Genomic DNA, 26,318 nt, shown 5'->3' on the forward strand with positions numbered 1-26,318 from the left:
GTTTCCCCAGCACCATTTGTTGAAAAGGCCGTCCTTTCCTTATTGAATGGTCTGGACACTCTTGTCAAAAATTAGTTGACCATATATGTGTGAGGTTATTTCTGGGTGTTCTGTTCCATTAATCTGTATGTCTCTCTTTATGCCTTTTCTGTTTAATGTTGCTTTGCAGTAAGTTTTGAAATCTGGAAGTTTGAGTCCTCCAACTTTGATCTTTTTCACGATGAGTTTGGCTAAGTATTTGAGCTCCTGTGAGATTCCATGTGACTTTTAGGATGAGTTTTTCTATTTTTGCAAAAATGTTGAGTTTTGATAGGGATTGCATTGTGCTTCTGATAGTGTAGATATCTTAATATTCTTCTAGTCCATGAACACAAATGTCTCTCCATTTATTTGTGTCTTTAATTCTTTTAGCAATATTTTATAGTTTCGGTGTGCAAGTCTTTTGTTTCCTTGGTTAAGTTTATTCCTAAGTATTTCATTCTTTTTAATGCTATTGTAAGTGGAATTGTTTTCTTAATTTACTTTTTGGACTGTCTATTGTTACATAGAAACACAACTAATTTTTGTGTGTTGATTTTATATTCTGCAACTTTGCAGAACTTGTTTATTATTAATATAACTTTTTTTTGGTGTCATCTCTAGGTTATTTAACATACAGATCTTGTCATCTGCAAACATAATTTTACCTCTTCCTTTCCAATTTGAATGCCTTCTGTTTTTCTTGCCTAATTGCTCTGGCTGGAACTTTCAATACTATGTTGAATAGAAGTGATGAAAGTGGGCATCCTTGTCTTGATCTTAGGGACAAAGCTTTGTTTTTTACCATTGAGTATGATGTTAGCTGTTGGTTTTTCATATGTATCTTTATTATGTGAAGTACATTTCCTTCCATTCCTAGTTGAATTTTTAAATTTTTTAATGAAAGGGTATTAATTTTTGTCTTTTTTTTCCTACATCATTTGACATGATCATGAGGGTTTTTCCCCTTTATCTGTTAATGTGGTGTATTATTAAATATTAATACATTGATTTTTCATATGTTGAAGCACCTTTGCATTCCAAGAATAAACCCCATTAGGTCATGGTATATAATACTTTTAATTTGCTGCTGAATTCAGTTTACTAGGTCATGACTTATCCATACATAAAGAGTGTTGAAAGAAAATTGTTTAACAGTTACTAGTCCCACTTTATTTTGGGCAGTGAGCTGAAAATACACAGACAGAAACACATATGCATATTGCAAGTAACTAAATACATATGTGATTGTATTAATAATTTTTTCATTTCATGTATTTATTATCATTCTCCTTCATTAGATTGCAAGCACCATGAGGTCAGAGACCTCGTGCTCTTGTTTATTTTTCTGCATTTCTATTTTCTTATTTGGCACTTAATGTGCTTTCAGTAAGTGTATGTAGAGGCCAGGTGCAGTGGCTTATACCTGTAATCCTAGCACTTTGGGAGGCTGAGGCAGGTGGATCACTTGAGGTCAGGAGTTCAAGACCAGCCTGGCCAGCATGGTGAAACCCCATCTCTACTAAAAATAGAAAAATTAGCCAGGTTTGGTGGTGCATGCCTGCAATCCCAGCTACTTGAGAGGCTGAGGCACAAGAATCGCTTGAACCGGGAGGTGGAGGTTGCAGTGAGCTGAGATTGCGCCACTACACTCCAGCCTGGGCAACAAAGCGAGATACTGTTTCAAAAAAAAAAAAAAGAAGTATGTGGAATGAATGAATGTTGTTTAATTCTCCTAATAATTCTGTGTGACAGTTATTTGTGCCATATTCATGTAATAGATAAAACAGCTTTTACTCAATAGTCATGAATCAGTGATTCTAAGGCAAATAAATTTATTTTAGTCAGTGTAGAATGATTAAACACCTCCCATGCAGCTGGCTGTATCAGGATTGGAGGAGTAATATTTTCTGATGCGAAGGGAAGTACCTTGCAGTCTGATTGGGGGAAGCAGACAAATAATTAGGAAATTATGTAGTATAATGAGGTGTTATGGTCTGAATGCCTCCCAAAATTCATGTTTTGAAACTTAATCTCCACTGTGGCGATATTAAGAAGTGAAAGGTGATTAAGTCATGAGGGCATGGCCTTTACAAATGAATTAATGCCCTGTAAAAGGGCTGGAGGGAATTATCTTAGATCCTTTTTTGCCCTTCCACCTTCCACAGTGTGAAGACACTGTCTGTCCCCTCCAGAGGATGCAACAATAAGACATCATCTTGGAATCAGAGAGACACAAAACCTGCTAACCATACACAAAACCTGCAGGCGCCTTGATCTTGGATTTTCTAGCCTTCAGAATTTTGAGAAATATGTTTCTATTATTTACAAGTTGCCCAGTCTGTGGTATTTTGGTATAGTAGCACAAATGGACTAAGACACGATAAAGATATCCACAAAATGCTAAAAGGTCACAACAGGGGAACATTGGAATTATGGGAAGAGAGTGAATGAGGAAAGAGAGAAGGTACTTTGAGGAAGCATAGGCTTTGGATTCAAAAAGGCCCAGATCTGTTCTACTTAGTAGCCATGTGACCTGGGGCAGGTAACTGGTTTTTGTTTCTTTGTTTGTTTTAGTTTAATTTTCTCATGGTACGATAGATACAACATCTACCTTAATCAGTTTGTTCAGAGGTTGGGCGATGAGAGAGAACATGTCTCAGCCATTTAAGTAGTTACTTCTCTGGAGAGAGTTTCTGGGCTTAGGGAAAGAATGATAAATTTATTTTTTAATTTTGCAGCCCTTTATCTGTATAATTAAAGGGAGGGAAGTACTATGCCTTATAAGTTTGTTAACTGTTTTTTATGTTAGCAACATATTGTGTACATATACCTCAAGGTTATAACAAGTCTTAAAAAAAATTGTGGCTGGGCATGGTGGCTCAAGCCTGTAATCCCAGCACTTTGGGAGGCCGAGATGGGCGGATCACGAGGTCAGGAGATCGAGACTATCCTGGCTAATACGGTGAAACCCCGTCTCTACTAAAAAATACAAAAAAACTAGCCGGGCGAGGTGGCGGGCACCTGTAGTAGTCCCAGCTACTCGGAAGGCTGAGGCAGGAGAATGGCATGAACCCGGGAGGCGGAGCTTGCAGTGAGCTGAGATCCGGCCACTGCACTCCAGCCTGGGCGACAGAGCCAGACTCCATCTCAAAAAAAAAAAAAAAAAAATTGTGCTTATTCTTTGTGTTGAAATGTTTTGCTTCTAAAATCCTTTATGTTTTTTAGCCTCATTGTAATTTGTCCCCAGAATTGCAATTTCCCTTTTCTACAACAAAACACTCTTTTAAAAGACTAGCTGGACATGGTGGCTCTCTGCTGCAATCCCAGTGCTTTAGGAGGCCAAGGCAGGAGGATTGCTTGAACCCAGGAGTTTGAGACCAACCTGTGCAACAAAATGAGGCCTGATCCCTTATCAATGTGTTTAGAAATTCAGGCTGAGTGCAATGGCTCATGCCTGTAATCCCAGCACTTTGGGAGGTAGAAGCAGGTGGGTCACTTGAGGTCAGGAGTTTGAGACCAGCCTGGCCAGCGTGGTGAAACCCTGTTTCTACTAAAAATACAAACATTAGCCGGACATTGATGGTACGCACCAGTAGTCCCAGCTACTTGAGAGGCTGAAACAGAAGAATCGCTTGAGCCCAGGAGGCAGAGGTTGCAGTGAGCCGATATTGCACCACTACACTCCAACCTGGGCGACAGAGCAAAAAAAAAAAAAAAAAAAAAAAGAGAAAAGAAATTCACATGCATATTGAAATATCCTAATCTTTGGGAATTCTGATTATCAAATCCAGATTTCATAGGAATAAGTTACTTTTTAAAATAAAGGTAAAAGCATTCAAGAGTGCGACTAATATTTAAATAATTTTTAAAATGTATGTGACCTTTGCCCTTATTAATACAATAGGAGAGTAGATTGGAAACTCCTGGAGTCTGCTTATATGTTCTATATATGTTTTCTTCATAAAAGCTTTCAGGCCAGGCATGGTGGTACACACCTGTAATCCCAGCACTTTGGGAGCCTGAGCTCAGGAGTTAGATACCAGCCTCGGCAACATGGCGAAACTGTGTCTTCACCAAAAAAGAAAAAAAAAAAAACAAAAAAAACTAGCCTGGCATGGTGGTGCATGCTTGGAGGCCGAGGTGGGAGAATTGCTTGAGCCCCAGAGGTCAAGGCTGCAGTGAGCCGAGATTGCACCACTGCACTCCAACCTGGGTGAAAGAGTGAGATCCTATTTAAAAAAAAAAAATGTTTTCAGTATTTCACTGTTTCAGGTAACATTTTAAAATTAAATATGTATATATTGTATTCTTTTTCACTTGCAACAAATATATTTTTCTAATGGTATTTTTTATATACTTTTTTATTTTTTTAAATTATACTCTAAGTTCTAGGGTACATGTGCACAACGTGCAGGTTTGTTACCTATGTATACATGTGCATGTGCCATGTTGGTGTGCTGCACCAATTAACTCGTCATTTACTTTAGGTATATCTCCTAATGCTATCCCTCCCCCTTCCTCCCACCCCACGACAGGCTCCCGTGTGTGATGTTCCCCACCCTGTGTCCAAGTGTTCTCATTGCTCAAATCCCACCTATGAGTAAGAACATGCGGTGTTTGATTTTTTTGTCCTTGCGATAGTTTGCAGAGAATGATGGTTTCCAGCTGCATCCATGTCCCTACAAAGGACATGAGCTCATCTTTTTTTATGGCTGCATAGTACTCCATGGTGTATATGTGCCGCATTTTCTTAATCCAGTATGTCATTGATGGACATTTGGGTTGGTTCCAAGTCTTTGCTGTTGTGAATAGTGCCGCAATAAACATACGTGTACATGTGTCTTTATAGCAGCATGATTTATAATCCTTTGGGTATATCCCCAGTAATGGGATGGCTGGGTCAAATGGTATTTCTAGTTCTAGATCCTTGAGGAATTGCCGCACTGTCTTCCACAATGGTTGAACTAGTTTACAATCCCACCAACAGTGTAAAAGCGTTCCTATTTCTCTACATCCTCTCCAGCATCTGTTGTTTCCTGACTTTTTAAAATGATGGCCATTCTAACTGGTGTGAGGTGGTGTCTCATTGCTGTTTTGATTTGCATTTCTCTGATGGCCAGTCATGATGAGCATTTTTTTATGTGTCTGTTGGCTGCATAAATGTCTTCTTTTGAGAAGTGTCTGTTCATATCCTTTGCCCACTTTTTGATGGGGTGGTTGTTTTTTTCTTGTAACTTTGTTTGAGTTCTTTGTAGATTCTAGATATTAGCCCTTTGTCAGATGAGTAGGTTGCAAAAATTTTCTCCCATTCTGTAGGTTGCCTGTTCACTCTGATGGTAGTTTGTTTTGCTGTGCAGAAGCCCTTTAGTTTAATTAGATCCATTTGTAAATTTTGGCTTTTGTTGCCATTGCTTTTGGTGTTTTAGACATGAAGTCCTTGCCCATGCCTATGTCCTGAATGGTATTACGGAGGTTTTCTTCTAGGGTTTTTATGGTTTTAGGTCTAACATTTAAGTCTTTAATCCCTCTTGAATTAATTTTTGTATAAAGTGTAAGGAAGGGATCTAGTTTCAGCTTTCTACATATGGCTAGCCAGTTTTCCCAGCATGATTTATTAAATAGGGAATCCTTTCCCCATTTGTTGTTTTTGTCAGGTTTGGCAAAGATCAGATGTTTGTAGATGTGTGATACTATTTCTGAGGGCTCTGTTCTGTTCTGTTGGTCTATATCCCTGTTTTGGTACCAGTACCATGCTGTTTGGGTTACTGTAGCCTTGTAGTATAGTTTGAAGTCAGGTAATGTGATGCCTCCAGCTTTCTTCTTTTGGCTTAGGATTGTCTTGGCAATGCAGGCTCATTTTTGGTTCCATATGAACTTTAAAGCATTTTTTTCCAATTCTGTGAAGAAAGTCATTGGTAGCTTAATGGGGATGGCATTGAATCTATAAAATACCTTGGGTAGTATGGCCATTTTCACGATGTTGATTCTTCCTATCCATGATCATGGAATGTTCTTTCCATTTGTTTGTGTCCGCTTTTATTTCATTGAGCAGTGGTTTGTAGTTCTCCTTGAAGAGTTGCTTCACATCCCTTGTAAGTCGGATTCCTAGGTATTTTATTCTCTTTGAAGCAATTGTGAATGGGAGTTCGCTCATGATTTGGCTCTCTGTGTGTTATTAGTGTAGAGGAATGCTTGTGATTTTTGCACATTGATTTTGTTTCCTGAGACTTTGCTGAAGTTGCTTATCAGCTTAAGGAGATTTTGGGCTGAGACGATGGAGTTTTCTAAATATACAGTCGTGATGGTATTATATATTATGATATTTATTCTACTTGTTTAAACTGCACATACTGGTCCTTTGCAAATATCAGAAGATTTTAGATGATCTCATTTGCTAAAATAATGAAAGCCAGGATTGCTTGTAAACAGCATACTTTGTTTTGTATTTTTATTATTCAAAAATGTGGTTCTTTTTTTTTTTTTTTTTTTTTTGAGACGGAGTCTCGCTGTGTCACCCAGGCTGGAGTGCAGTGGCGTGATCTCTGCTCACTGCAAGCTCCGCCTCCTGGGTTTACGCCATTCTCCTGCCTCAGCCTCCGAGTAGCTGGGACTACAGGCGCCCGCCACCACGCCCAGCTAGTTTTTTGTATTTTTAGTAGAGACGGGGTTTCACCATGTTAGCCAGGATGGTCTCGATCTCCTGACCTCATGATCCACCCGCCTCGGCCTCCCAAAGTGCTGGGATTACAGGCTTGAGCCACCGCGCCCGGCCTCACAAATGTGGTTCTCTCACCGTTTTTCCCTTCTGTGTTAATTCGGTTATTACTTTTCTCGAATGCCTCAAGTCTTGGTGAAATTATAATGATTCTGACTTTTCAAGAGAAAGCAGGTTTTCCTCTCCAGTTAGCACAACTTGTCAGCTCTTTTGTTTTTGTGCCGATACCTTTCTTTTCCCAGCTGTGTAGTGTTTTTTCTTCCAATCCAAATGTCTTTAAAAATATAGGATTGTCAGTCTGTTCCATATTACTTCCAGATTATTTTTTCTGTTTATTAATACATGCCGTGTGTGTGTGTGTGTGTGTGTTTGTGTGTGTGTATTGCCTTTGAAAAATGACTTCACCTTTGTCTCTTCATCTTTAGGGTGGAGGGTGGTGGGGTTGATTTCTGCAATCCCTTATGCAGCAACTACTCCAGCTTTACTTAAAAATAATGGAAATCAGAGTAGAATGTGCTTTTAGTCTCTTGAGTGATGTTGGCTGGGGAGAGTCCTAGAAACGGCTATACATTCATGACGTGATTTGCAAAGAACTTCCCAGTTTTCTTCCAAGAAGGTTATATTCTACTGTTTTGTCATTAGTTTGTCGTTGTGTCACAGCTGTATAACTCTTTGTGTGTGTATTGGCGGGGCGGTTGTTTGTACCAACTCAAAAATTAAACGAAGTTATACTGTACTGACCTCGACAACTGAAATTTTCAGTAAGCCTTGAGAAGACGAAATTAGATAACATTTTTTTTTCTATTGCACCCGACAGAACTTTGATTCAACTGAGACAACCAAAAGTGTATGTGGGGTTTGTAGAGTGCTGAGATGGGAGATTTGACTCATATAATCAAGAATGGTTAAGGGTAAAGTAGGTCTTGCAGGCCACTAGAAATAGATAGTAGGTATTATAAAGGGTATTATATTCTACCTCTTTTCTTGCATTATAGCTTAATTCTCTTTTCTGCCAATACATTTTCTCCATGAGTCAAGGGACATCATCATCAGTGATTTTAGGCTTATTTCCTTGTAGCCTTGTAGCTAGTGGTTTTAACAGCTAGCTCTAGTCTATAAAAAATAATCCCAGTCTATAAAAAACAACCCCAAAGAAGGACTTTTGATTGATGAAGTCTAGGATATATACCTTTCCTAGTGACGAGGGGATAGAGCTTATTGCCATAAAGGAGTGATTGAGTTATCAAGCAAGGATTATTACTAGGCAAACAGAAGATACCCATTATTGGTATTTAAAGGGATCAAGTTTTGAGCTTATTCAAAAGTAGACAAAAATTCCTAAGGGTTATAATTTGTAGTGGAAAAGGTTTTGTTTTTTGTTTTTTGTTTTCATATTATTTACACATGCTTATACCTTTATTTATACATGCTTATACACATGCTTATAGTACAGGTGTACAACTAATTCAGTAGTTAGTTGGATCACTTTGGGTTTGTATAGTTATCTTTATATGCACATAATTTTTATTCTGGTGATTTTGAACTTAGGCCACTGTATTCCAAAAAAAGAAGGGCTTTGATTTGAATCCAGCCAGACTCGTGGTTAAATGTGGACAGAAGATGTCTGCATATATACGTGCTCATTGTTTTTCTGTCTCATTTTCTATGTTTTTCCTCTTAAATCACATCCCCACGAGTCAATATTTATATACTAGAATAGGTAAGTAATATGATTAGTTTACTCTTATTATATAATGTCTAGTTGATTCTTTATATAGGAGCTAATGTTTCTTTTAATGGATTCCTATGTAATGATTATCCCCTGGCTTCTGATTTTTTAAAAATCTAGGTGCAGTTCAGTTCAACTAGCTGCAGTGCCCAGAGCCTACTATGCTCCAGGTACTGGAATTACAAAGAATAAAAATAGTTATGTCCCCTAACGTAAACTTAGAGAAAAATATAATCAGAAGGTTCCCCCACATTATAATGATGTTAAATATTTGATGTGCTCTCCACCTTAATTATGATTCACTTTTTTTTTTTTTAACATTTAAAGGTTTACCTGAATGTAATATAGTTGGAGGAAGACCATATCATAAGTACGCTTGATAAATTTTTATGAACAAACATCTGTGAAACCAGCACCCGGAATGACTCAGTAGTAAATACACCAATATATATTAATAACTAAATGCACAATAGTGAGAACATTGGAAAAAAGGATATTTTGCTGTCCTCAGGTGTCTTTTTGTGTGGTTGTTTTTTTTTTCTTCTTGGAGTTTTTGCCACCTACCTGCCCCTGTGACTGTTGTTTCTTGTAATAAAGAATGGTTTCTGTGATGTTCTGACTGAATACTAGGAATACCACTGTATTGAAGTGAAAGTCTTTTTTCTCTTGTACTCATTTTTATAGTCATTTTTTTTTAAAAAATGCTATAGGATAGCCTGCTATTTCAAACAATTTTACCATGTTTACCATCTGAAATTTTGAAGAGAATGTAGTGTAATTATAATTAGTATTTAGCAGTATTTCTTTGGAAATGTTCTTTGCGATGCTAATATTGATTTTAATTTTTATGTATTTTTGTACCTCCCCTGATATTTGTCAAATTTCCTTCTGTTATGTACAACTGAAGTCTTTATGAATTCATAGTTATGAAATTTACACTTGCAACTTTCTGTAAAGAAAAATGTATTATGAAATATCACTGTGAATATGATTGAAACTGTTGCACTAAAAACAGACATTTTAAGAATCTTAAGCATTTCAGAGGCATCTATCCTTGAGTATATAATTGATATACTTCAACACTTAGCATATTTCCTTTTACATCTTACATTTTCAGTAATTATTGAGATTTGTTATTTAGTTTTTAAGATACTCTCATCTGCTCTTAATTCAAATGTAACATCTCTTCTTTATAAATGTGATTTTTCCTGAATATTTTAAAGGCATTTAATTATTTGAAATGTTTATGTTTTTTAAATACCTTCCAATATAACGTATGTTAGGTTTTTTTAACAGGAGAGTATATATCATTTATGTATTTTGAGATTGTTTAGAGAAAAAAAGGTTGACTTGATTTTAGAATAGGCAGTGATATTTCTGAGAATATTAAAATTGTCAGCAGTTAAACAAATCATTTAAAAATACTACATGCTTACAGTAACTACTCTGTAGTAACTAAGTTTGTTCTACACTAAAGATGTTTATTATGATCTCATGACTAATAGCATAAAAGATCAGGAGAGTTTTCATTTTTATTTTTTTCTTAAACTGTAGGTCATAACATGTTTAGTGGAGTAACCAATTGAGTGAGAAAAACAGAACAAGAGACAGAGAGATACGAGATTTCTTTGCAATAATTACAGTGTTTATTATGTAAAGAAACTTTGATCTTATATATCAATTCTTATTCTTTTAAAGGAGGGTGCATCTGCACGGAAGACTCAGACTCCTGCAGCCCAGCCAGTACCAAGACCAGGTAAAAATATAAAACTTTGTTTTTTGCTTTCTTTCAAAAGCTCATAACAGCGCAAGTTTTTTGGTATGTGTATATAATGCTTTGAACACATTTAAATTTTACTTAAAATACATTGCAAAGTCATGTTTCTTTAAAGACTGTTGATACTGTTTAAGCAGGTCTCAAAACTGTGATAATATACATAAAATGCTTGCTAAACTTCAGTCAGCATCATTAATAAATCTTCATGTTTTTAGCAGAAAGACATAAAGAAATAAAGTGAAAAGCATATTAAATTATTTATTTTCCTATAGTGTAATAAGCAGCTGAACTGGATTTTGTAATATTCTTTATTGAAGTAATGTTTTCCCTGATTTGATTCACAGGTCATTGATAAAATGGGTTATAAAACACTGTTTTTCAATCATGAAGTTATACTATAGAACATTTACTTGAATAAATAGGTATAGTGAAGACTTAAAGAAAATTTTTAAGAAAATGTTTTCATTTCGGTTAAGATTTTAGAAACATGTTTTAAAACATTTTTAAATGTTTAAAAGCTATTTATACATATCCATCCTCATCAGGTAGTATGTACAGATGTGATTTTTTTCCTACAGCAGCACAGAATTATAATTTTAATAGAATGATATTCAGCTTTGATGCTTAGAACTTCAGATATCTGTGTTGAACACCTAAAGTTCTGTATCATTTTTTTAAAAATGTGTTAAGCAAAGGTAGTATTGAAGTTATTTTAGAAAAATTCTTCCCCCTATTCCTAGTACCTAAAAAGACTGATCTTTATAGATACTTAGATGCCAACCCTATATTTATTTTTGGTCTTTTGGGTTTGTTTTTGGTGTTTGGTGTTTGTTTTATTTTTACATTTATTTAGCATAATTTCAGTGCTAGGCTATACCAGCTGCCACCCCCGCCCCCCGGCCCTTTTTTTTTTTTTTTTTTTTTTTTTTTAAAATAACCTCATCAGTGCTGTTGAAAGTGAGTATGAAAAAAGAAAATAAAGGTTTGGAAAGATACAGGCAAGAACTTAACTGGATCTTCTGCATAAATTTCACAGTATCAATGGTGCAGATACGGATATTCTCTTATTCATAGTATGTACACAGGCCAATTTAAAATTATTTAGATTATGAATATTAAATATTTTCTGGAGGCATGTCAAAAGCATGGTACATGGGGCTTATGTTGGGATGGTTTTGCAGGGTGATTTCCTTATGTCCTGTATTCATGCTCCTCTTAGATGTGGCTAGTATTTCCTTTTTTTGTTTTTATTTTTTGTTTGACAGTAGGTTTGTTTGAAATTTTTGTCATTGCTGTTTTTAAGTAGGTGTGGAGAAGAGGAGTGCTCTGTCAGCCTTGTTATACTTAGACTAGATTGGATGTAATTGATTGAGATGACAGGACTAATTTTCGATAGAGATGGTCATACCAGAATCCATCATGAGAGTATAAGAACAACAACTAAATTCAACAAATATTATTTGAATTTCTATGTAGTAGGCTCTTGTCCGGAAACTAAGAGAAGCTGAAGGAGCTTTTTACAGGAAGGAAGAAAAAAGTGAAGGAAATAGGGATGGACAGATGGGGTTGGGCCCAAAGAATACTAAACATAAAGTATAGGAATATTGTGGAGGCAGTTGAATCACAGATAAGAGAATTGTTTGCTTTTCTTTGGAAGGGAGGGATGGGAGGTTATGGTTTGTCAGAAATGGAAAAAGGAGAACAAGCCACCACCTGAGGATTCTAACTTAGAATCTGTGATGTAAAATTTTTTTCTATTTCATATTTTCATAAAATAAGTTAGTATATAAGGAAAGGGCTGGGAGAGGCACTGATATCTAAACAAACCATTTTGTTCAGATGTGTCTTGTGATAAAATAAAGTTAAAGGGTCTAGATTTTACTAGCCAGTTATGTGGCTAGGGGAAGATCATGTGTGTAAAGTAAGGAGTCCTAAGTCTTTTCACCTCTTAATGTTCTAGTCTACTTTTTCAATTGCTCTGTTAAAGTGTACTGGGGATTAAACCGATCGAAATTAATCTGAACTAATGTCTCATCATACATCAGATATTCTATTGCCCATCCATGTGAACTTTGCACTTCCTACTCCCACTTACTGCTTCACACCCATACATCCACATTTCCTACCCACCATTCTAAAGTAATTAAGGTTTTTGCTCTATTCAGCAATAAGACTTGATTGGAATGGATAGTAGTAGTTTGAAGTCTTTATTTGTCCTAATTAGTGTATTTTTATTTTGCTGCCAAAATGTTAAATGCATCTGCTTTTGGGGGTGCAGCCCAGTTTTGAAGGGATATTGTTTAATATTTGACATGTATACTAGTATTATTTCTTTAAAATCTGAAAAATGTGAGTACCCAAAATATATATGGCCAGTGTAAGAAGGGGGATTATAGAAGTGTAACTGTTATTTGTTGGGTAGAGTTTGGATAATTTGGAAATGGGAGACTGACCCACCTGTTCTTTCCTTGAGTGAGATACCTCAAGGGTGGAGTTCTGTTTTTGAGCATTTACAAATTTTTATTTCTCATTTCATCAAATACTTATTTAGTGCTGTTGTGCCAGGCAAGTCTGTGGGTAAATTTAATGTTTTAAAGTGTTTACAGTTAAACACTTTAAACATCTAAAGCTCTAAAAATTTCCAACCTCTCAAAATTCGTTTAGGGAATATAACTAACAAGAGGCACATGTTTTCCAGTGGATTCATAAATAAAAGCATTTGAAAGTATTGGGGGAACCAGCCCCCAATATTTCAACATAGGTTCTTTTTATTTTCCCTAAGGGTCAGCTGGTCTGAGAAATAAAGAGAAAGAGTACAAAGACAGTAATTTTATAGCTGGGCCTCCAGGGGTAACATCACATATTGGTAGTTCCGTGATGTCCCCTGAGCCGCAAAACCAGCAAGTTTTTATTAGGGATTTTAAAAGGGGAGGGGTATATGAACAGGGAGTGGGTCACAAAGATCACATGCTTCAAAGGGCAATAAAGATCACAAGGCAAAGGCAAAATTAGAATTACTGATGAGGGTCTGTGTCCCGCTGTGCATTTCTTGATAAACATCTTAACAGAAAACAGGGTTCGAGAGCAGAGAACCGCTCTGACCAAAATTTACCAGGCTGGAATTTCCCAATCCTGATAAGCCTGAGGGTATTGCAGGAGACCAGGATGTATTTCAGTCCTTATCTCAACCTCATAAGACAGACACTCCCAGAGCAGCCATTTATAGACCTCCCCCCAGGAACGCATTCCTTCCCCAGGGTATTCCTTGCTGGGAAAAGAATTCAGTGATATCTCACTTACTTGCATGTCTATTTATAGGCTCTCTGCAAGAAGAAAAATATGGCTCTATTCTGCCTGACCCCACAGGCAGTCAGACCTTGTGGTTATCTTCTCTTGTTCCCCAAAAATCATTGTTACTCTGTTCTTTTTTAAGGTGCACTGATTTCATATTGTTCAAACACATGTTTTACAATCGATTTGTACAGTAGTAGTCCTGAGGTGACGTACATTCTCACCTTACAAAGATAACAGGATTAAGAGATTAAAGACAGGCATAAGAAATTATAAGAGTATTATTAGGGAAGTGATAACTTCCATGAAATCTTCATAATTTATGTTCAGAGATTGCAGTAAAGACAGGCATAAGAAATTATAAAAGTATTAAATTTGGGAACTGATAAATGCCCATGAAATCTTCACAATTTATGTTCTTCTGCCGCGGTTCCAGCTGGTCCCTCCGTTCTGGGTCCCTGACTTCCTGCAACAGAAAGGCCATAGTTCTGGACTTCACTGTCTTTCCTTTTTATAGCCATATTGAATTTCTTGCACATATCCTTGTCTGTCTTCTCTCCTTTATTAATGTATACACCATCCATACTTCACTAATTCATAGTTCTTTTGAGATGACTAAGTGGCCTATGGTACTAGTTTATGTGCTTAATACCACTCATGTGAGATTGAGAGAGTGAGCTAGTGGCTGTATATTTTATACAAATTTATTATGCTATTCAATCATGTAATTTATAACCTAGCTACTGCTTGGAGTACTTCTCCTCTCATCCCATAGTTTTAAATCTATGTGCTAATGATTTCCAAATTTGTATCTCCAGTTCAAACTCTGATATCTTATATTAACTGTCTGTGTAACATTTGGATTTGCCATAGGCGTTTTAAAACTAATTAAGATAATGTTTTCCCTGCTATTTTCCCCAAGGCCTCTTACTCTATAGTCTTCTCCTTTTTCATAGAGTGACAACACCATCAACGTTGTTTCTTAAATCAAAAATTTGGAAGTTACTCTTTATTCATCACATTTCCTTACTCCTTTTCTGTTAGTGGGTTCTGTCAGATGTACCTTTTCTGTATTCCAAATTTATCTATTTTTCTTTATCTCCACTACCACAACTCAAGTAGAAACCATCATCATCTCTCTAGACCAGTGGGTCTCAGTGTGGTCGGCTGCCTGGTGTCAGCCCATGACCTTTTTATTTCCGGTGCCAACAAAATAGATACAGAAATTGAAGGTAAAATAGTGTCATAGCATCTGAGTACATTATCATCTTTCTAGAAATTCATTGTTATTATATTTTATTCAGTTGACTTTGAATTGGAAATCAAACAAAAACTCAACCACACATGGTTTGAGTAGCACCATTGTTGACTGTTGTAATAGTCCTAACTGAGCTTTCTGCCTTCACACGTGTACCCTTTTTGATCTCTTGTCCAAATCCATTGTTTTTTTTTCTCTTCCAGACTTGTGAAATGAAAATAAAATCTTGTCACTTTCTAGCTTAACAGTTATAGGACTTTCCAGTGGCACTTAAATGTAAACTTAATATTGCTTAAAAGGCCCTAGATTAATTGGTCTCTGCATATATTTGTAACCTCATCTCCTGCCATTCTTCCTTTCTTCCCTCTGGTCTACACATTTGCTTTGTTTCAGTTCCCTAAGTGCAGCAATTTCTTCCTGCCTATGATATTTGCCCACATTCCTACCTCTTATCTGGACTGTTCGCCTACTTGTTCTTGGCAAGTTGGCTTGTTTTCATCTTTCAAATTTCAGCTTAAATGCCACTTTCTTTGAGAAGCTTTTTGCATTCTATCTAAAGCACACTTTTCTGCCAGTATACACTCATTTTCTTCCCTTAGTATGTGTTCCATTTAGATTATGTGTTTGGTTGCATTTTTGTTTATGGTCTGGGCTCACCTACTCTGCTGAAAGCTCTTTGAGGGCAGGAATTACTTCTGTTTTATTTGCAGTTTAATAATAACTTAGCAGCGATGCTTGTACATAGGCTCTGAATGAATGTTTCTTAAGAATCTAATTTATTTGAAATCAAACAAAGCAACAGTAATTTTTCTTATGGTTTATTCTCAGCTTGTAAATTGGCAATTAGCGCACCTGCTTGAGTAGTAGTAGAAGTAGTAGTAGTAGAAGCGGCAGCAGTTAGCATCTACTGTAGTTGCAGGATTCAGTAAATGGTGAGTATGTGCTAATACCTGGTTAAGAACTTTAGCATGCGTTACTATTTTTAAAATTCTCACAGCAATATCAAGATATAGAAACTATTATCTCTTTTACGATTGAGGAAACTGAGGCTGAGCAAAGTTAATCAACTTGCCTAGACAGTGGCAAAATAAGGATATGAACTAAAATAATCTGAGTACAGACCTTTGCTGTTGATCACTCTGTCATACAAACTCGTTATGTTTCTCTCCCCCTCCCCCTTTAAGATCAAGCTTCTCATTGACATGTTCATCACAGTGTCTCAGTCAGGGTCCTTACATACTAGGGAACTTGTTTATATTCATTTGCAGTTTTTTTTAAACTAAACCTCTAAACTTTATTTTTAACATTTGTGAGTTTTTTTATTTTGCCTTTTTCTTACTTTGGGTCTTCTTGGCCTTGAGTTTAGTAAATGTTTGCCTAAATTCCTGAGGGCATTTGTGGATTTCCTCACCAAATCCAACAGTACTTCAGTCAGAGATTTCTCCCTTGCCCTCTCTTTCTTCTTCCCTCTCTTCCTCTCCCCCTTCCCTACCTTCCTTCCATCTGTCCATCACAGATTTATTTCTTGAAACCTCTTTGTTTTTTGTAGTTCCCTTTAGTCATAATAGAAACTCCTGTTTCCTGTTTATCCATCCTGTTATCCCTTTATCTCTCCAATAAATGCCAAATATTTACCGAGACTGTATTATATTTCAGATGATACTATCTAACCAATCAGATTTATCCATGACCCTCCATTTCTCTAATTGATTTAAGAAAATTCTAGTTTTTTTTTCTCAGCAAGATGAGAAAACCGTAATAGTAAAGGCATATGTCTCAGCATGTATTTGTGTGTATAGTTATCTGCTTTCTGTGGCTCGAAGATCATACTACTGAATCCTGTGATAGTTTATCACAATGAGAGAGCTATACAAAGGATTACAAAGAATTAGTTAAAATGTAGCATTTTGCTGCTTTTTAAATAGAACATTTTCTGAAAGTGTATGTGCTGTGTTATTCACTTTAAAGATGGTATCCATTTTTAAGAACTGACATTCAATTAGAATTTTAAGTCTCCTGAATTTTTCTTTATTTTTGTCATTTAAAAAACAAAACTCGATCATAGCATGTGGCACATTGAGTTATTGTATGGTCAAATACTGAAAATAGAACTTGCAGCACTTTTTATCCTAAGATGTATTGATCTTGTGTTAGGTTATTATTACCATTAATGTCAACAAATATTTCTATGCATTAAAAGTTCATTGTATATAAACATAATACGAAGATATGGGCCAGGCTCAGTGGCTTACCCCTGTAATCCCAGCACTTTAGGAGGCTGAGGTGGGAGGATAGCTTGAGCTCAGGAGTTCGAAATCAACCCTGGGTGACAGAGCGAGACCCTGTTTTTGTTAAAAAGAACAAAAAAAGATAGGAAGATTTGTGTATTTATAATATGATCACAATCAATCATATGGTCATTTTCAGGTAATATAGACCTTCACATATACATGACTGATTACCTGTAACACTGTATTTCTCACCTGAAAAGAGACCAGAAACAATTTTTAAAAGAAAGAAAAAAAAAAAAGGAATTTTTTAAACTTAGCTCTCAATAACTACTTTTCCTTTTCTTCCAGAATGGTTAAGCGTATTCACACTTTGCACGGTATTATTTGCTCTTATGCTCTGCTTTCACATTTATTACAGTGGTAATCAGCTTATTATGAAATTATTTCTTCTCTGTCTCTCTCTCTCTCTTTTTTTTTTTTTTTTTTTTGCTAGACCTGAACATCCTTGAATGTAGATACTCAGTGCCTGACATTGTAATACAGTAGTCCCCACTTACTAGCAGGGCATACGTTCCAAGACCCCCAGTGGATACCTGAAACCAGGGAGGGATGGTACAAAACCAGATTCAGTCAACCAGAACATGTTTCTCTTTATGTCTCCCATAAATTGAATGCCCTTTCCATCTTAACTAAACACTGTCACTCACTGTGACTGAAACTTTCGCAGTTTGAGGTACAAAGGCAAAAGTAGCATGAATTTCTTTTTCTTCTTCACAATTACACAGATGGTAGATTCTTTGTTTTTATTGTAGGTGTTAGCAACCTCAGGATGTGATTTTATTTTATTTTTTTCTTTTCTTACTAAGTAGAGATTTTCACCTTTTCACCTAAGGGAAACACTTAATGTCTTGTCTTTGGTAGTGGCTTATCCAAATTGTCAGCCTTATCACTCTTGCCCTTTGGGGCCATTCGTATGTAAAACAATGGCCACTTGAAACAAGCACTGTGATAACAGTGAGGGAGATGACTATGAGTGACTAAAGTGTGGGTAGTGTATAGAGTGTGGGTGTGCTGGACAAAGAGAGCATTCACATCCTGGGTGGGGCAGTGTGATATTTCGTTATGCTCCTGAGAAAGATGTGCAATTTCAAATCTTGTGAATTGTTTGTTTCTGGAATTTTCTCTTTAATATTTTCAGACCACAGTGGACTGTGGTTAACTGAAACTGTAGAAACAGAACTATGGATATTGTATATTCACTTTCCTTTTGACTGCAGATTGTTGAATAATGCATTTTAATATTTTTGTCAAACAGAGATGTTGAGAAGATAGTAAGTTGTAAAATACGTCTTCTGATTTACAGTTAGTCATATGTGAATACAAATAATTTAAAAAATACCCCTTACTTGTAAGTTTGAAAATCAGAATATGGTTTTTATGACACAGAGTTGTGATTTTTTTTTCTTCTTTACAGTTTCTCAAGCAAGACCTCCCCCAAATCAGAAGAAAGGTGAGGTTGTGAATATGATTTTAAACTTAACTTTTAAAAGTAAATGATTGCAGAACCAGGCCTGATACTTTCCTCATGCAGCTGTATCACATGTTTGTGCTTGGTATCCATTCTTATTCGTCAGAACTCAAGCCACATTGATTATTAAATATTTTTAAATATCCACTGGCTTAAAATATTTTTTAGATCGGAAGAGTTAAAGTTACAATTTATAATCTTTTAACTTTTAGTAGGGAAAGTAATTGTAATTCCTAATAATACATTTTTACCTGTAAAATTTTGTCTTTATAGGATCTCGAACACCCATTATCATAATTCCTGCAGCTACCACCTCTTTAATAACCATGCTTAATGCAAAAGACCTTCTACAGGACCTGAAGTAAGTAATTTATTAAACTATCCTGTTCGTAGGACATTGAGATATCATTGGAAAATAGTAGTTACTGAATCAGTATTACTTATTTGGAGAAAACAAAATTTCAGTTTCTGTGCTATAGGCCTTACACATAGTATGAAGCATAATTTTTCAAAACAGAATATATTCTTTTATATTTGGATCCTTTAGGGAAAATTACAGAAACTTCTGGCTAAAGTCCTAATGAAAAAGGATACTATCATATTAACTTTTAATATGAATTGTTTTCTTTTGATGTTTTTCTCTGAGAGAGCTTGAGGAAGTTCTAAAACTTCCTCAGTTCAGGTTCTCTCTGAATATTAGATGTTATACCGTAGTAGGAGTAAGTAGGTGGATGGGTGGGGGGCATAGTTATTTAACCTAGATAGCAGTGAAAGTTAAAGAAGTGAAAATGAAACCTATAAATGATGATAAAATTTTCACATGCTTAACTTTAAAAAATGTTTAATGTCTATTTTCCTTTCTCATTTCCTTATTAAAATGAATACAATCACACTTGTACCCAGTTTGTTCTAATAAACATGCATCATGGTTATTGGGCACAAAATAAATCTCTTCCATTCCCAACCACTTTCAGATTTAAAATTTAAGTAGTTTACGTATATTTTCCCATAGCATTTCTTCTATTAATGAATATTTTTAAGTCTGTTTACTACTTCTTGGATTGGCTATAGTTTACAGAAGAAAGATGGCAATATAAAAATTGTTTTAAATAAGCTTCAGTGATATATACATTAACAAGGTTTAAAATGAGCCATGTTTAAGTGATTTTCAGAATGCTATCAAATTTTTTAGACACAGTGTTGCAAACAGTTTTTCCTCAGTAAATTTTTTTTTTTTAGTCATCTTCATTGTTAACATGGGTGACTATTTTATATATTCAGCTAAATACCATTGACTGATGTAGGATTTTAAGATAGTTCTTTCTATCAGAATGCATTTTATGAAATAGGGGATAGGGATAGAAAATGCAGGAGCTCAAAAATTGTAATACTGTTTCAGAGGATAAGAGAAATGCTGTGATCACTAGTTGGAGAGAAGAGGGTTAACAGTATTCTGCTTTAATATTTTCATAGTGTTTGTTACATTTTCATGGTACTTCTTACTAAACAAAAGCTGTCAGATTTTCCTGTTGTGTTACATACATTATTTAATTTTGGTATTTGTTAGGAATTTGGACTGTTACTAATCTTAATATGGTTTTATTTGAAGTGGTACTGGCTTAAAGGCATATCCTTCCAGAGTGATTTTGTGATTGCTCTGCCAGATGCTTCAAGAATATCTCAAGCCTTGAGTTGATTTTTGTGTTAAATTCTTAACATAAGGATTTCTAGTCTGTCTTTGAATCAGACCTGAGTGACATTGGACCCTGGCTGACAAATTATCCAGGAGCCCCTTTTCTTCCCCTGCTCCAGAGGTAGATCAAGATGGGTATGCTTCCCCGACATTTGATTGGAAACAGTTTTTCCCTCTAGTTTAATCTTTCATTGATTGTGTGACTCTTCTGTGGCTCTAGTTCCAGTTCCTCTGTGTCCTTTCCCTATGTAGTTGGTAAAAGTCAATTCTCAGTACTGCCTACACTTTCCTCGTGGGCAGTACCTGTGTACTTTATTAGTCCTCAGCATTTTCTTCATTTGTAGCCCATGACTGTTTTCTTTCTAGTCAGCATTTCAGGTATATGTTACATTGTATTTAGCATTTCCAGGTGTTTATGTATAAAGTTCCAGTTTCAGTAATGTAGTATACCAGATAGTATAACCCATTTTAGTAGGAAGTTGTTAGTCTGCCAAATGTAGTGAATTTCTTAATTCATGTTTCATAATTGTTTGAGTTGTACCTGAGGGGAATTAAAAATGCAGACTATTGGCTGGGCACGGTGGCTCACACCTGTAATCCCAGCACTTTGGGAGGCCAAGGCGGGCAGATCACGAGGTCAGGAAATCAAGACCATCCTGGCTAACATAGTGAAACCCCGTCTCTACTAAAAATACAAAAAAAATTAGCTGAGTGTGGTGGCGGGCACCTGTAGCCCCAGCTACTTGGGAGGCAGAGGCAGGAGAATGGCATGAACCTGGGAGGCGGAGCTTGCAATGAGCTGAGATGGCTGCACTCCAGCCTGGGTGACAGAGTGAGACTCCATCTGAAAAAAAAAAGCAGATTATTTTATAAGCTGTTTGGCCACTTAGCTATAGATTGTTTGCAGTTGGGATACACTTGACATTAGAAATAAGTTTTAATGTTTTTCTAAATCAGTGATGTTGATGCCTTAACTATGAGACAGGTTTAGATGAATTTAGTGATAACTCTTATTTGGGGAGATTGATGTGTATATTGAGTTTGTTCTTTCAACTAACATCTACAGAGCGATAACTAAAAAGTAAATTACTCTATAGATGGATGTACCACAAGCCCAACCTTCTAGGCGCTCACATGAGAGTGGCACTGGTTTGTCACTAGTTGCAGCTGCTGAGAAATGTGTTTAGCGCTTGTTGTAAAACTCAGTTTCAATGCCTTATTCTAAGTACAGTGAAAAATATACTGTCTTTTGACTCTGCAAATTTGAATCACATTCTGAAGATAGGTTCAGAAACAAATTTGACCTCAACAGTTAGCCTTTAAAAGCTTTATCTAGCTTCTCTCACAAATTATGTGCTATTAGTGAGAATGTATATAATAGTGATTTTTCATAATATATAAACAACTTGAAATGTATTGTTTTCTACAATTTGAAACCTAAAAATGATATACAGTATATCCAGTTTGACCCACTCTTATTCCTGAACAAAAATACAGATAGATAAAAGAAACTTAAAGCCTATTTTAGCCTTAGGTTACCTCTGCCATTTAGTTGCAGAGCAGGAAATACAACCAGGTCTCCTGATGATCAATTTAGTAGTCGTCTTATTTGTACTGTGGAGATACTCAACAAACATTCAGATTAAGAAATTAAGTTTTTATACAATTACATGGAAATTAAGCAGCCTGGTCCTAAATCACTTTTGGGCAAAGAATGAAATTAACACAGTGTTGGTTTTTTTTTTTTTTTTTTTTTTTTTTTTTTTTTTTTTTTGGAGACAGGGTCTCTGTCACCCAGGCTGAAGTGCAGTGGTGTGATCTTGGCTCTCTCGGCTCTCTGCAACCTCTGCCTCCTGGGCTCAAACAATCCTCTTGCCTCAGCCTCCTGAGTAGCTGGGACTACAGGTTGTGCTACCACACCTGGCAAATTTTTGTATTTTTTGTATAGACTAGGCTTAGCCATGTTGCCCAGGCTGGTCTCAAACTCCTGGACCCAAGTGATCTGCCTGCCTTGGCCTCCCGAAGTGCTGGGATTACAGGGATGAGCCACCATGCCCAGCCTCAAAAAATTCTTTGAAACAAGTGAAAACAAAGATACAGTGTACCAGAATCTCTGGGACACAGCTAAAGCAGTATTAAGAGGAAAGTTCATAGTGCTAAATGCCTATATCACGAAGTTAGATCTCAAATTAACCACCTAACGTCACACCTGGAGGAACTACAAGAACAAGAGCAAACCAGTCCCAAAGGTAGCAGAAGAAAATAACCAGAATCAGAGCTGAACAAAATTGATATGTGAAAATCCATACAAAAGATCAATAAAACCAAAAGTTGGTTCTTTGAAAGAGTAAGATTAGTAGACTGCTAGCTAGATTAATAGAGAAAAAAGGGAAAAGATCTAAATAAACACAATCAGAAATGACAAAGGGATATTACCACCAACTCCACAGAAATACAGAAAACCCTCAGAGACTATGAACACCTCTGTGCACAGAAACTAGAATACCTAAAAGAAATGGATAAACTCCTAGAAACGTACAATCTCTCAAGATTGAATTAGGAAGGAGTTGAAATCCTTAACAGACCAATAATGAGTTCCGAATTTGAATCAGTAGTAAAAAAAACCCTACCAACCAGAAGCCCCCCAACCCCCAACCAGACAGATTAACAGCTGAATTCTACCAGATGTGTAAAGGAGAGCTGGTACTAGCCCTACTGAAATTGCTCCAAAAAGTCAAGGAGGAGAGACTTTCCTAACTCATTCTGTGAAACCAGCATCATTCTGATACCAAAACCTGGCAGAGAGACAATTTACAAACAAAAACAAAAACAGAAAAAACCTGCTGGCCAGTGATGAGCATAGATGCAAAACTCAACAAAATACTAGAAAATCGAATCCAGCAGCACATCAAAAAGCTAAAACACCCTGATCAAATAGGCTTTATCCCTGGGATGCAAGGTTCGTTCAACAAATGCAAACCAGTAAACATGATTCATCACATAAACAGAACTAAAAAAATTATACGATCATCTCCGTAGATGCAGAAAAGGCTTTCAATAAATCCTAACATCCCTTCATGTTAACCCTCGACAAACTACCCATCAAAGGAACATACCTCAAACTAATAAGAGCCGTCTATGACAGTCCTACAGCCAACATCATACTCAATAGGCAAAAGCTGGAAGCATTCCCCCTGAGAACCAGAACAAACTAAGAATGTCCACTCTCACCACCCCTATTCAATGTAGTACTGAAACAGGAAAGATTCCTTTGTCTCCCTCACAGAGTGTGCAATGGGGGTGTGGCTTGCTTCTTCAGTACCCTGCTGCTGAAACCTCTAGGGGAGCATAACCAACGGGCAGGCTGTGGGGCTCAGACCCCACGGCAGTGTCTAGGGGTGAATGTTTACAGCTGAAGCCCCAGTGAATGTGTGTTACAGGATGCTCTTTTGGTTTGCTCTATAGGTGACTTGTGTTAACCAGCTCAGACCCTCTACCTTACCACAAGGACAGAGGGATTGCTGTATCGCAGGATTTCTTACCTTGGTGTACCGGAAGAATCGGATCACATGTGGATTTGGAGAATGAGTGCAAGGTTTTATTGAGTAGAAGTAGCTCTCAGCGGATGGGGGAGCCAGAAAGGAGATGGTTTTCCCCTGGAGTTGGGCCGCTGTGGCCAAATTCTGCATCATTCTGATGGCCTGTCGGCCTGCTGGTGCCTGTTGGTGTGCTCTTGACCACCAAGAGCTTGCTTGCTGTGTCTTCTTCCGTGAGTGTGTTCCTCACAACGTCCAGCCGCTTGTGTCTTCTTCTGCTGATGTGCTCCTCTTGACGTCTGGCTGCCTGTGTGTGTGCCCAGTAGGGTCGGGTTTTTATAGGACCTGGATGGGGGTGTGGCGGGCCAGGCTGGTCTTGGAAAATGGAACATTTGGGTGTGAAAGCAGAAGTGCCTGTCCTCATGTAGGTTCGTGGGGGTGGAGCCCTAGCCAAGGACCAGGCCCTCCTCTACCCAGCACTTGCCTGGCCCCATTCCATATCATTTAGAGGGACCATGCTTTTGCTTTCCCAGTACTCCTGTATCAGTACTGGAAATACTAGCCAGGGGACTCAGACAAGAGAAAGAAAGAAATAAAAGACATCCAAATAGAGATGCCTTCTATCTTCATAGATGATATGATTCCATACTTAGAAAACCCCGTAGTCTCTACCCAGATGTTCCTAGCACTGATAAGCAATTTCAGTGAAATTTCGGATACAAAATCACTGTACAAAAATAAGTAGCATTTCTATACACTAATGTCCAAGCTGATAGCCAACTCAAGAATGCAGTCCTTTTCACAATAGTCACACTCCCACATGCACACACACGCACACACAAAACACCTGGGAATACAGCTAAACCAGGGAGGTGAAAGATCTCTAAAAGGAGAATTACAAAACACTGTGAAAGAAATCAGAGATGACACAAACAAATGGAAAAACATTTCATGTGCATGGATAGGAAGAATCAATATTGTTAAAGTGGCCATACTGCCCAAAACAACTTACAGATTCACTGCTGTTCCTAGCAAACTACCAAATTTCATTTTTTTTCAGAAATTTGAACAGACTTTTAAAATATGTATGGAACCAAAAAGGAGGCAGAATAGCCAAAGCATCCTAAGCAAAAGGACCAAAGTTAGAGGCATCACACTACACAATTTCAAACTATACAACAAGACTAGAGTAACGAAAACAGTATAGTACTGGTGCAAAAACAGACACACAGGCTGGAACAGGTTAGAGAATCCAGAAATAAAGCTGCCCACCAGCAGCCATCTGCTTTTTGACAAAGTCGACAGAAACAAGCAGTGGGGAAAGGGCTCCTTAGTCAGTGATGCTGGGATAACTAGCTAGCCAAATGCAGAAGATTGAAACCAAACCCCTTCCTTTCACCATATACACAAATCAACTCAAGATGGATTAAAAGACTTAAATGTAGGACCTGAAACTGTAAAAACCCTAGGAAAAAAACAGGGCATGCCATTCTGGACATAGACCTTGGTAAACATTTTATGACGAAGTCTTCAAAAGCAAATGCAGCAAAAACGAAAATAGACAAATGGGAGCTAAACCAAAAAGCTTCTGCCCAGCAAAAGACACTGTCAACAGAGTAAACAGACAGCATACAGAATGGGAGAGAATATTTGCAAGGTGTATGCATCTGACAAAGGTCTAATACCCAGAATTTATAAGGACCTTAAGCATAAAATAAACAGTCCCATTAACTGAGCAAAGGACCTGAACAGACACTTCTCAAAAGAAGATATACACATGGCCAACAAACATAGGAAAAAAATGTTTAACTACATCACTAATCATTAGAGAAATGCAAATCAAAACCATAATAAGATATCATCTCACATCACACCAGTCAAAATGGCTATTATTAAAACATTAGAAAATAATAGATCTTGGTGAGGTTGCAGAGAAAAGGGAATGCTTATGTGCTGCTGGTGGGAATGTAATTTACTTTAGCCACTGTGGAAAGCAGTTTGCAGATTTCTTAAAAAACTTAGAATTACCATTTGACCCAGCAATCTGATTATGGATATATACCTCAAGGAATATAAATCTTTCTTCCAAAAAGACACATGCACTCTTAAGTTCATTGTGGCACTTTTTACAATAGCAGAGACATGGAATCAACCAAAATTCCCATCAGTGGTGGATTGGATAAAGAAATCTGGTACATATATGCCATGGAATACTATGCAGCCATAAAAAAGAACAAAACCATGTCCTTTGCAGCAACATGGATGCAGCTGGAAGCCATTATCCTAACAAATTAACAGATACAGAAAACCAAATACCACAAATTAACACAGAAACAGAAAACCAAGTAGACATTGAGTACATATTGTACACAAAGAGGGAAACAGAAGACACCAGGGCCTACTTGAGGGTGGAAGCTGAGAAGAGGGAGATCAAGAAACTACCTGTTGTGTACTGTGCAGATTACCCTGGGTCATGAAATAATTTGTATGCCATACCCCAGTGACATGCAATACACCTGTGTAACGAATATACCCGTGT

At 36.8% G+C, this 26,318-nt stretch overlaps 1 protein-coding gene across 1 annotated transcript in view; it reads left to right on the forward strand.

The window, feature by feature from the left end:
- The window catches only part of CDC73 (cell division cycle 73), a 140,780-nt gene that overhangs the window by 77,703 nt on the left and 36,759 nt on the right, over positions 1 to 26,318 (forward strand). The window contains exons 11-13 of the mRNA XM_005540291.5: positions 10,164 to 10,221; positions 18,497 to 18,532; positions 18,824 to 18,911. Coding sequence (XP_005540348.1) covers positions 10,164 to 10,221; positions 18,497 to 18,532; positions 18,824 to 18,911 — 182 coding nt within the window. The remainder of the gene's footprint in view (positions 1 to 10,163; positions 10,222 to 18,496; positions 18,533 to 18,823; positions 18,912 to 26,318) is intronic.

The sequence above is a fragment of the Macaca fascicularis genome, chromosome 1, assembly GCF_037993035.2.
Source record: "Macaca fascicularis isolate 582-1 chromosome 1, T2T-MFA8v1.1".
Lineage (NCBI taxonomy): Eukaryota > Metazoa > Chordata > Mammalia > Primates > Cercopithecidae > Macaca > Macaca fascicularis.